Source organism: Bacillus rossius, chromosome 12 (assembly GCF_032445375.1).
Source record: "Bacillus rossius redtenbacheri isolate Brsri chromosome 12, Brsri_v3, whole genome shotgun sequence".
NCBI lineage: Eukaryota > Metazoa > Arthropoda > Insecta > Phasmatodea > Bacillidae > Bacillus > Bacillus rossius.
Window position 1 is genome coordinate 8,427,623 of NC_086339.1, and position 13,557 is coordinate 8,441,179.

Consider the following 13,557-nt stretch of genomic DNA (forward strand, 5'->3'; position numbering starts at 1 on the left):
ATATTTGTCATATTGTTTGAAAGGGTTTTGTTTATAACAGCACGAAAATGTATGACTTGTGCTGCTGATTCCCAACATCTCCCTTCATCTGAGTACAGCTTCTTTTGCTTTTAAAGTCATGGAACGCTCATACCTTCTTTCGTTCTCTTCCCTTGATCATTTTAGCTAGCAGCGATTCAAAACTTCTTAGAATGAGGGTTTGCCTACTGGGCCAAGAGTCATCAAAAATAATCTCCGAGTCAATATGAGAGTTAACCACTATAATATAGGCCCCTAAGTATATTGGCCACTAATTTTTTTTTAATCCCAACTAATAATAAAATGAGTGTTGCAATTATTGCAAGATGTATCGAAGATTATAGGTTAAAAATTTATAACGATAAATTACAATCTGCTTTCCAAGCTTTCTGTATAGAGACTTGCAAAAATTGCATTTTTTTGTTGCGATAGGATAGTTCGTGTACTTTAATACAATTTTTTTTTTTTTTTTTTTTTGGAAATATGCCATTGCAGTTTTGCACAGTTTGACATGGAAAAAAAATTCAAGAATTAAAATAAGAAATGAAAATGAAAACATAAATCCAAAAAGAACACGCCTTAATAAACTGATGTCGAACAGATGGACCCAAAGATGAAATTAAACAGGTATTATGAACAAAAAAAAAGGTGACAGCACAGACGAACAAAATAGGTTTTTCCATGACAAAACAGTTGCGACGTTTCGGGAACTGAGGCATCTTTTCCCGTCATCAGAGAAAAACTGCAATGGCGTAATGTCCAGAAGATCTAATAAAACTTAATTTCCCACTTGCACGAATCACTTAAAGAACGCAGATCGCATGCCCTTGTACACATGAATGACTTCTATATGTTCCGATGACGGTGAATTTCACGACTTGATGTAAGCTTTTGGACATACGCCATTGCAAGCACATGCATGTCTGTAGAAGAAAACTACAAAAAACACAAATGACAAAAACACAAATTAAGCAAAAAAATTCTGTCAGGATATAAACACCACACAATACTCCACAACAGGAATATGGTCAACAAACAAAAAAAAATGGTTTTCTTTGTTTGTTAACCATATTCCTGTTGTGGAGTATTCTGTGGTGTTTATATCCTGACAACAGCAATTTTTTGCTTAATTGATGTTTTTGTCATTTGTTTTTTTATTTGTAGTTTTCTTCTACAGACATGCATGAGCATAGCAATGGCGTATGTTCAAAAGCTTACATCAAAGTCATGCACTCCCATTGCAGAAATCTTTCAAAGGTGAAATTCACGCGCTCTAAAAGTAATATCGGTCAACAACAACGAGCTTCCTAACGTGACGACACCTAATCACGCGCAAGCAAACGGAGAGGGAAGTCGGGACACGGCGGCGGCCAATGGACGCGCGGCTCGGGCTTGATCACGTGACCAGACAATGACGGTAGCTTCGCGGGTGCCTTGGAGGCGGAAGGCAGCGGGTGTTGACGGGTAGCGGTGGGGGTGGCGGTGGAGGGCGGTGGGGGCGGGACATGCGCGGTTGTTGCGCGCGCACCGCCAGCGCCGCATGCCGCTCACGTAGCGCCGTAGCGGAGGCCGGGCGGCGTCGCGGCGCCCATGCCTAATGCGGCCCGGGTACCGGCGCAATCAATAGCCCGCCGGGCGCAGAGCAGGCGCGCACACAGAGGCGCAGTCCCTCCCTGCCCGCCCCCCACCCTAGTTACACGATATCCACGGTTTATCTTCGCGAGTTTACGGGAGTTGAATCAACAATAATAATCTTATTACTAGAGACCTGTGAAATTCGCGATTTCAAATCCCTGAAGGATAGACTCCATGATCCTCTATGCACTCGTGCAAATTACATCTGCTGATTGGTTACCGACTCGTAACATCTGTTGACTGGAATGATCGTGATTCGGTAATTCTTCTGTTAAAGATTTGTCATTGGCCCAGATTCCTTCAGATAAACTGTGGCCCAATAACTGAAGCAAAATAACGTCAAAACTATTTTGGACTCTATCCTATCGCGAAATGATTCCGCGAATTTTACAGGTCTCTACTTATTACGTAAACGTGACACCTGGCTGTGTAAAGAAAAAGCTCCATCTGTTAACGCGCCATTTACAAACCATTCACGATTAATTAAAGCTGTCGCGTTGCGAATAGATTTCAAGAGCTCTTGCACTTGTGTAAAAGTCTAACACGTGCAATTTGTTTTTGGACAGTGGAAAATGTTAAAACACGGGTGTGATCACGGCTGTTTTCAGGCACGAAAAAATCGTAATGTCCGTAAAGTTATAGGGTCACTGCTTAAAGTTCCTCAGAGGCGCTTTACTGCACACAAGTCCTGTGCCTGGCTCTTAGAGGCTAAGAGGCGTGTGATTCGCGAGCCAGAGTCACCCTTAGTGACCCCCACGCTTTTAGAGCTCGTGCACCAGACCAGGCGGCCATCTTAAAAAATAAAACCACATTCAAAAACGTGTCAGGTCTAAAACAAAAAAAAAAAATTCCTTTTACGCGTGTGTTTACCCTGTTTACAACGAAATACTTATCTCTAAAGTCGGGATTGAGCTGAAATGGTTCGAGTCACAAGATTTTTTTTTTTCCTTCAAAAAAAAATTGGATTGAGCTATTTTTGATACTTAACGCCTCAATTTAAATAAAAACGAGAATGGGTTCTTGGTAATTTAAAAAAAAAACTACGTCGTATTTCACCTCCCGAGTTGTATGTTTCATTCTGAACACACGCGAGGACGAAAGAAGAGTATATTTTTGAATGCTTTTGTTAGTACCCTGGTGGACGTTCTTTTTTTGGACTCGTGTTCGAAGAGAAAGCGAACTCACGAGAACAGGAATAAACGCTGGGTAGTTTGTACCCGGCTGGAGTTCCTCGTGAGTGGAAGCTGTTAAGAGTGTGGGACGGAGCGCGGACGTACCTGCGACAGCCCCAGGTAGATGGACACCGTCTCCGAGATGTAGAGGAACCTGCCGTCGGCCGCCAGCGCGAAGGCGAACCCGTCCAGCGACTGCAACACACGGCGACAACACGTCACTCACTCTCTCACGTCGCCGCAGCAGAGAGGTCTGGCATCATCACACTTCCACCAGGTACATGCCGTATATCTTTTTTTTTTTGACGTGACAACGTCAAATAAATCGATGAACGCCGGCTACACGCACGAAAAAAAGTGTCCCGTTACGCACATTGTCCCGTTACGCTGTGTCCCGTTACGCTCATTGTACGCTTGCGCCGCATCTATCTCTCTTCCACTCGATTGGAACAACCATAGATTTGACTTTTTCGAGTCACATTAAACTTGATCACTCCCATTCGTTTCCTACTTTTCCTATCATCGTCCTATCCACAGATTGGCAGAAGTTAAATAGCAAACATGTATAAAAGTTATAGTTAAAATAATCTCTTCGTTAAAGTAATCAACATATTTGAATTATAATGAGTGCAAATAAATGTAAATTTATCAATTAAATTGTAGATTTCATTTTACTCCTTCTTTGTATCCATACAAAATAGTGATAAATCAATAAAAATGGTTCAATTTTATTCATAAAAGTATGCAATCATTTCATCAATGTTTTGTTATGACGTTGTCACGTTAAACTATCGTACGTAAACCGACTTTACAGACAACCAATTTTTTTTAAACTTTTAAGTATTGGAAATTGGCTTTCGTCAGGGCCTACATCATACTTACATACACCAGGAGATTCACAAATACTATACTATAATACACTGCCCATTGACATGAAGTATTATTAATGTTGTGCTTGCGGTTACTTATGTAGCGCGTTAGAAGTGATACTTACTTGGAGTAATAAAAAACTAACTTTTATTTTGCATGCAAATAATTAATATAAATAAAATAATAAAAGGACTGGAGTGATATTATAAATAGAGTTGATAAAGAATTGATTCAAACTAATTAAAAAAAACTAATTTAATACACGGTACTCGATATTAAAATTATCACGTGTTAAAAATAATTATTTTAATTTAGTAAATTATATGACATTAATTTTAATTTGTAACGAAATTAACTTATACGTACGGTAACATAAACACACTTATATAAATACACTTGAAAAAGTTTATGAACCCAATTTCCATCACAAATATTCACAATAAATAAATATTTTTAGCTATATGAAGTAGTATTCAATATCAATCACTAAAGTATATGATTTAAAAGCACGTATATAATTTTTATTTGTGCGTAACCTTTTTTTGCATCCTGTCGTTTTTTGTTGCATACTGCACGCGCATCGTAAAAAAATTACTCTCACCTTTTCATAACGCGCTTAAAAAATTATAACTTGTAAAAACAATTTACACGAACAACCCCGTGAATTCACAGCAAAAACTGTTCGTAGCAGCTAGTTACAATGAACTTCAGGCTGTCCATTATCAACATATTTTAATGAAGCCAAATTTATACAATTAAAAGATACAAAATTGTAATGGCCCAAAAGATTTTTGACGTGACAACGTCTAATAAATCGATGAACGCCGGCTGCACGCACGAAAAAGGATGACTCATTGTCCCGTTACGCTCATTGTCCCGTTACGATTTGTCCCGTTACGCTCATTGTACGCTTGCGCCGCATCTATCTCTCTTCCTATCGATTGGAACAACCATCGATTGGACTTTTTCGAGGCAAATTAAACTTGAAACACTCCCATTGGTTTCCTACTTTTCCTATCATCGTTCTATCCTTAACAGAATAACACAGATTGGAAAAAGTTAAATTGCAAACATGTATAAAAGTTACAGTTAAAATAATCTGTTCGTTAAAGTAATAAACATATTTGAATTAATGAGTGCAAATGAAAGTAAATTTATCAATTAAATTGTAGATTTCATTTCACTCCTTCTTTGTATCCATACAAAATAGTGATAATTCAATAGAAATGATTAAATTTTAATCATAAAAGTGTTCAATCATTTCATCAATGTTTTGTTATGACGTTGTCACGTTAAACTATCGTCCGTAAACCGACTTTACAGACAACCAATTTTTTTGAAATAAGATTGCGTCTTTCAGTTCCTATATCTTCCCTGGTGGTGTCGTCCACGGCAAGTATATCAGAGACGGTTAACGCACAGCGAGCCAGACCAGGGATATCGGGTCAGTTATCGGCCATCGCTTATGGCAAGCATCGGCGTGGAGTCATTTCGGGACACCAAAGGAGAACAGACATAATGAAAAGCCCACTTAGGAGTTGATCCATTTTTTTTTGCATGTGCGGTATCAGTTTTCAGCAGTCACTGCAAACGAACTGTAATCCATATATTGTCCCAACGCACTTCTTCTCAGATGTAAAACGTTATATTTTTGATTTTAAAATACTACTAATTTTAAGAGAATTATTTTTTTTCGTATCTTCCTAACATGTCACATATTGTACTTATTGTCCATTAAACATAAAATTAATCATGATGTTGAAAATTAGTTATAATATTTTTTAATATTAATTTAATGTGTGCCTGACACCGAGAATATTTTTTATTCGAAAATGATACCTGACCCTCGAAAAGAATGAGGCCATTACTGATCTCGACCAATAACAGAAGCAGCACAAAAGTATAAGCAGGGCCATGTACTTTTTCGCGAAAAGATTTCCAGACCATCTGTGTAGCACTGTCTTGACGTTTCGTGGTTGGCCTGGGTTTATCTCAGGCACATTCTACTGTCAGCGCACCGATCAAAGCAATCCAGTGCGGAAGCTCTGATTGGCCGTCGGTCGCAAGGAAACAAGTCGCTGGGATGGGCATGCCTTATTGCTAGGGACCGGAAAAATTCGCGGTTTCAATGACGTCTAGGATAGACTCCACGATTCTCTATGTACTCGGGCAACTATCACCTGGTCATTGGCTATCGTATCGACTCGGAAAACCTGTTTACTGCGATTCTTATGATTCGATACTTCTTTTGTTGAGTGTTTGCCATTGGCTCAGAGTCCTTCAGGTAAATTGCGGTCCGATCACTGACGCAGCATTAAGCTAAACGAGTTTGGATTCCAGCCTGTCTCGAAAAGAATCCGCGAATTTTTCCGGTCTCTACTTATTGCGTTATTGCTAGAGACAGGAAAAATTTCGCGGATCCATTTCGCGATAAGCTCAACACTCAAACACATTTACCTTTAAGCTGCTTCTGTTATTGGTTCACTGTTCATCTGGACGACTCTGGGCCGATGGGAAACACTCAACCAAAGAAGTATCGTATCACAAGCAAACTAGTCGAGACGACTCACACAAGTCAGCAGCCAATGAAAAAGGTGTTTTTTTTTTTTCGAGAATACTGAGGACTGTGTAGTCCATCCTGAAGGTCATCGAAACCGTGAATTTTCCCAGTCCCTAGTTATTGCAGTCTAATGAACTATCAGTAGAGACTGGAAAAATTCGCGGGTTCAATGACCTCCAGGATAGACTCCAATATCCTCTACACACTCGGGCAAATGCCAACTGTTCATTGGCTGCTGACTTGTGAGTCGTCTCGACTGGGTGGCCTGAGATTCGACACTTCTACGAGTGAGGGTCTCTAATTGGCCCTCAGTCCTCCAGATTAACAGTGGACCAATGGCAGGAGCAGCACAAAGGTATGATTATTTGAATTTTAGCATAACACGAAATGAACCCGCGAATTTTTCAGGTCTCTATCAGGTTTTTTTTCCTCGCCAAAAAAATACATGGGTCTAGGTATAAGTATTTTGAATTGCCTGCAGCGAGACAAATGCGCGTGATTTTCCCTGTCTGCGCGCAAGTCCGCTCATCTCTCCCCCCTCCCCCACCAGCCAAGTCCCGAGCTCGTCGCGGCTGGCCCCGGGTGTAGCGTCTCTCGCGCATTCCCGTCACGGCGCCGTTCACAAATTGCCGGCGAGGGGTGATAGCGAAGGAAGGATTGCACCCCCGGACATTGATTTAACGTCCCGCGCCGACAGCCAACCAACCAACCCCTTTCGTCTCCCTCTCTCCCCCCACCATCCACCGAAAAAAACCCAAATTCCCTTCACGTGTGGCAGCCCCGGATCCTGTAGCTGGCGAGGTCTAACACTGCCCAGGGCGTGAAGAATGTGTTCCTCAAGAACCACCCTCTATAGTTTTATGGGAAGCCTTCTTCTATTAGCAGAGACCGGAATTTTTTTTTTTTGCAATAGGCTAGAATCCAAGCAGGTCCACCTTCATTCTGATTCAGTAGTCGGGCAACAGTTACCTGAAGAACTCCAACAAGTATAAAGAAGTATCAAACCACAAGCAGCCCAGCTGATAGGTGACAAAGAGTCAATAGCCAATGAACAGGTGGGATTTGCCCAAGTACGCAGAGGATCGTTGAGTCCATCTTGGAGGTTATTGAAACGTCGAACTTCTACAGTAAGCCTACATTCTTGTAGTTTCGGAGAATTCGTGCTGGGTGAGTCAGCGAATTGGTGATATTTCTCTTTTCTGTATATATTTATTGGCTGATAGTGATTTAAAATATAAAAAAAAATTATTTTTTTACAAAATAAAATTGAAAACCGCTGTATTATTTTTACACTGTAGCTTCCCCTTTAAATCCGCGCATGACGAGACGACATTTTTTGCTCACGTCCAGCTCTGCCCGACGGAATATTTACAGCACGTGCCCCTGAGAGGAGACGTGACGTCACGCACCGCTTCCACAACCAGCAGCCCCCCCCCTCCCGTACCCGAGCGGCGACGGAATCACCCGAGCGTGAACGAACTGGCGATCACTCCCTGTCACGAGCAGGCCTGCGTGCTGACGACTCAAAAGACGTTTTCTTCGTTGTCGTTTAACCGGACTTAATTTGTGTTTGACTCCGGTAAGAAAGAGAGGAAAAAAAAAAAAACATCTCTGTGCCCACTCATTGTTGAAACGTGATCTGCCATAGTTTGCCAGCCACCGGCTGAACGATCCAGTTAGCAAGTTCTTTTTTTTCTTGGTCACGGGTTTATAAACTATGCAAAAAAAAAACGCGAAAGCGCAAGAAACGCAAGAAGCAAAATGTTCATAAAAACACATTTTATAGTAGCAATTCAACTTCCAATTTTTTTTCTTCCCCGTTTTCGACATCCATATTTGAAGAGATGTGTTCCGAAAACGTTAAACGTTATGTACGTAGAAGCCCACGATGTTCTGTAAAAAATTTCAAACGGTGATATAAATAAAAACTATTTTGAATCAGATTTTTGACTAATTATTTTGTTGTGATAAATATGAATTATCAAAAGAAGCATGGGGTAAAAATATGTTTTCTACGGTTTTAAAATTTTTTAAAGTTATAGGGTTCGTGACGTCTTGCGACTTGCGTGCGTTTTGAACGACTGAGACATTCTTGCGTTGTTTGCGTCTTGCGCTGTTGCGGTATTTCGTTCTTTGCGTAATTTGTAAATCCAGCCTTACTCTGTTTTTAACCCGCACACTCTGTTCCAGATGAGTGAATCACCCATCGATCCTCATTTCGTTAATTTTTCCAAGAATAGTCAGCTGTCACAGTTTGGACGTTAGAGGGACAGTGGATGACGCGCAGAGAGCGCTCGGTAGCTGCGCAGAAACCAACTTGCCTGTCTCGACATGTTCAGACTTGATGCGTACAGAACTGTCATGAACACGTCACGGGAGACAGCCTGCGCAGTGGGAACAGTGTTTCGATCATGAAACTGCAAGAATAAATATACTTTAATATATTTGAATTTCAACGGCTCGTTTATGACAAATAGAAACGTCAATCTCGTAATTATCAATTTGTAACCTAGTATTTTAAAATAGTAATATGTATTGTAATATAATAGTAATATGGTTGTAATTTAGAAGGAAAATCAACAAATTTCATTACGTAAATAAAATCATACTTAATTTTGTGTACAATGGTCTCCACAACCTTCACTATATTAAAATGGTACTAAAAGTAAGTGAAGTCCAATGTAATTTTTTTTTAATCATACAAACCTTTGTAAGCGAAATATTTAAATATTAATTTCAAATTACTTTTATTTTTACCATCACAGTAAATTATTTTAGAAGAAATACTTATTTAGCACGTTGATGGTGATGTTTTTAGTAAAGAACCACGTGCAACAGAAATTTAAAAGGATGAAGTCCAATGTGTTTCGTTCAATTTTTATCTGTTAAGTTTCATCGTTGAGTTATTCTGTCTGCCGTTGAGCACCGTAAATTTTCTTTGTAAATGGAACATAAATATTCATGCAAACTTACATATTTGTTAATTTATACATTAACATGAACATAAATGTATCACTACAAAATAATAGTGTTTCCATTTATGCTTTGTGTTTCCCCAGACCTCCAATATGCAAACAGTTGTTTGAATAGCTTTCCAGCATTAGCTGCGTATATTAAGCACGGTAAAACAAAAGAAAGCCAAAAGTGATATAAAAATTTTACCTTTCTTTGGCTTTAAACCCAAATAAATAAAATGTTTATAAAATAACTTCATGCTTGTAAGCACATACATATTTTAACTAAACACACACTTTTAATATCCAACATTTATTTCAAAATAACTTTACCATCGACAGTGCAAGCTCTTACATATTTTTTTACTAGTCTATATTTCTATTTAATTATTTACAACGGGACTGTAAGTATGTTTACAGGAAATCAACTAAAAATTTTCCAGACTAGTTATACAAATTATTTTTCACTGTTATGAAATTACATAATTCATGATGCTGAACGAACATAAGAACACATAAATTTGTTCGTTACCGAGGATAGGTGTTACTACACGTACTGCACGTGTTAATGACACACGAAACTGCAGATAGTCGCTCTACCACTCTGGTTCTGGGGTAGAGCGCCTGCCTTGTGACTTGTAGGACCCGGGTTCGCGCCCCGGCTCCTCCAAGGCGGATTGCCCAGACGAAATTGTGGCATTTTCTCTGGTAGGATTACAATCCTTTGTAACAAGTCAGGCTACCAAAGAAACGGTGGGTGGAACAGAAAAAAACCTTCCAGGTGGCTTCCAAATGGGGAGCCCGTTTCTTTTCTTGGGCTCTCCATGCGGTGGCCATTCCGGGGGTTTCTCCGGGGGAACGGAGTTTTACAAAAATATTTTTTGTAGTTTTGTAGCGTTTTAGTTTTTAGTAACTGTAGTTATGTGTGATATATATAAAATATTATTTTTATTTCATCATAAGTAAAGCCTTTTATACTTTCCAACACTATCTTATGAATAAAAAATTATCAATTTTAGGCCTCGTCAAGCAATGCGTGGTATATTAACTATCTTACAAATAGTCAAATTTTCAAATGCAATTTCATGGTATTAGGTGTTCCGAAAAGTAGTAGTTTATCTCAACTACTCTTTACTATTTAATAATCTGAATTGCTCAAGAAAAGATGATTGTGGAACTATTCAGCAAGATATTTCAGCTGTCTAGTTCTGATTTTAAAGTTAGCAAACGTCTCTGAATTACGATAGCATTTATTGTATAACATTTATTAAAAAAATAATTCAATGAATCAGAATTATCACATAGTAAGTAATGACATTAAACGTGGTTTTCTCTTTTAAGACTTTCTAGTTATATTGGATGTCAAGCTTTTTTTCCTCACCAACGTTGATAACACTATTAGCAACAAATGAAGATCTTTAGGTCTTATTAAATTTATAACTTTCTCTGCATCAACTAATTTTAATTAGAAAATAATTTAAAGTATGAAGAAAAAAGGTTCTTGAATTAACATTTAAAAATTAAAGCATTTAAATTATTTTGAATATGCTACATTCCTATATAAACTATGTGCAATTTATATTTATGAGACGTTCAATCAGTGTTGCAATTTTTATTATATACATTTTATTACCATTTTTGTTGGTTTGGATTAAGAATTCCAACTTGCAATTACAGAATTAGTTACACTTTTAAAATCATTAGTAACTATAAAATGTGTAAAAAATTATAACTATTTTTGAATATTCTAGAAACATTCATTGGTAAAAAACTTAAGCAAAAAGTTATTTTAAAATTTTGTAATCTACATATTTATTTTGTATACACTATTTGATTTTTGTGAAAACCAACGTTACCAATTAGATAACATGTGTTGTTTCGTGTAGGTACTGTAAGGCACAAAAAATTGAACTTCAATTTGATCTGACAGTTTTAATGAAGCAGAATAATATGCTACGCATATTTTATTTCCTAATAGGCTATAAAAAATACTTAAATTTTAGCAGGTTTTTTTTGAAAGCCCACCAACTTTCGATTTTGTAGACTTTAAATAATTTTATATGGATATTAAAAACCTTAATATATGAGTTTTTTTGTGTTCTATCACACTAATAATGAAAACAATACATAAGAAAACCCTTGAATATTTGCGTTGGATTTGCACTCATTAAAAATGATATACAATTATTTTAATTATTTCAGTGTGGAAAAATGTAAATTCTATGAAGCTAGTTACATTACGATTTTACGAGTGGGGCCGTTTTCCTCATTCCGTAGAATGTATTAGAAATTTTGGGCTGAATTCCCCTTAGTACTTTTAAGTTATGGCAGTTTTTGACGGAGGCGACGGAAAAGTACTATAACGGAATACTACAATTTTTTTTTTATACAAATCGTCGAAATAAGAAAATGTATCAGTTGATTCGCGGGCAGCTCTGCTGTGGCGAGGAAGTAGTTCTGTCTGCGGCCGACAGATGGCACGAGATGCTACTCTCCCAAACCAACGCAACGGCTGTTCATTCGCTTCCACGCCTACATTACATTATTACATTGAAGTGATGACTATTGATGAAGACGACAGTAGCGGTAACGAAATGGCTTCGTGACTCATGAGCTAGTTTTCCACTAAGTCTAGTAATCAGTGTCCATTGTCAACGTCTCCAAATAAAAAGGAAAGGGGGGTTTTTTTTTTTGGGGGGGGGGGGGGGGTGTTTGTCTGTAAAGTCGGTTTACGGACGATAATTTTACGTGATAACGTCCTAAGAAAACATTGTTGAAAAATTGCATACCTTAACCTGTTTGATATTATAGAAGATTTTCTCGCACGGTGGTTGGCCGGTTCTTGCACGCTCGGCTCAGGCGGAACGTGACAATGAGTCATGCTTTTTCGTGCGTGCATCTGGCGTTCATCGATTTATCACGTCAAAAAGAAGTATTTATCCACATATAAATGTTCTCACTCAAAATGATGTCACATTTTTCGTGCCGTTCTGAAATTCATTTTGGAATTCCAAAGTTTAGCGTTTTCAAAAAAAATCACAAGACAAGGAATTCAGTGTTCATCTTCTGTTAATTTTTGCATTTTTTTTTCGACGTAAGCAACTAGGTAATCCCTACGTATGAGAATTGGCATTTTCGTTTTGGAATCTAATTTTGTGCTCCCCTCCACAGACTGCTTTTAATATTTTCATTCTAATTATTGCACTTTCAGGCAGTATGGATGCATTTTAGAACAACTGAGTATACGTAAGAACACATCTATATAATAAGTCAGCAGCATTTAAGATGATCTGACAGCATTTGAACTTCGGTAACATACAAGCAAAACGGAAGAAATATGAAAATCACACGCGTTGGAATAAACGTTAAATAATGTCGGGGTCACACGCACCAGTCTTAGTTAAAAAAAAAAAAAAAAAGGGTAACGGGAATGTTTACAAAGTTTCCTTTGTTTATTAATTATTTATTACCAATTAACAATTTTTATCAATAATTAATTATTATAGTTATTATTTAGCATTACAAACTCCATTACTTATTAGGATACTGTCTGTACATCGTTTTGTTTATTACTCTGGTGTGGTTTTACTTGCACAGTAATCATTATAAGTGGAAAACATCTTTTTGAGTTAGTTATTAGAGAGCAGGGAATTACGCGATTTCATTTTGTCACGTGATTGAATTCGAAGGTTACCAATAATTCACGATTCAGTTAAAAGAACGAGATGTTAATATTGTACAACATAATATTTTAAATAAATTGGCGCATTTTTTTTTTCAGTTCCTACATATTGTAAAGAGAAAAAAAAAGACAAATTTCGCGCGTTCGTTTGTTTGTACGCTTTAGCCTACTCTCAAATCAACCTACATAAAGGGCAGACATCGTTTGTCCATTAATGACTGCTGACTTTGTGAGAAGACGTTTACAGATTCCACCCGAGGTTAGCAATTACTTTTTCTAATCAGAGTTCGCCACTGTCTCAAAGCCCGTCGATGCGTGTCAAGACGAAATAAGTATGATAGAGTCTGAGAAGTCTTAAGATTCAAAATGACAGTTGTTTGTAATCTATAAATAAAGGGGGGATTCCCTTTCTCACGCTGTGGTGAGAAATGAAATGGGTCGTTACCACAATGCCGAATGCCAAATTGACCGCAACGCCGACCGCTAGAAAACTGCTGTGTACCACAACGCCGAAATACAGTAACGCCGAAAAATGTTGCTGCGTCGAAAGGGGTGGGGGGACACAGGAGCAAAATGAAAAACAACTGAATGAATTTGTGTGCTAACCTTACCTAACCTAACCTTTGTGGCAGTCCTGCAATAACATTTTTCAGGGTTAATGTATTT

At 38.0% G+C, this 13,557-nt stretch overlaps 1 protein-coding gene across 1 annotated transcript in view; it reads right to left on the reverse strand.

The window, feature by feature from the left end:
• Positions 1 to 13,557, reverse strand: part of LOC134537479 (protein trachealess) — a 504,924-nt gene that overhangs the window by 42,182 nt on the left and 449,185 nt on the right. Inside the window, exon 6 of the mRNA XM_063377954.1 lies at positions 2,931 to 3,020. Within this exon, the coding sequence (XP_063234024.1) occupies positions 2,931 to 3,020 (90 nt within the window). The remainder of the gene's footprint in view (positions 1 to 2,930; positions 3,021 to 13,557) is intronic.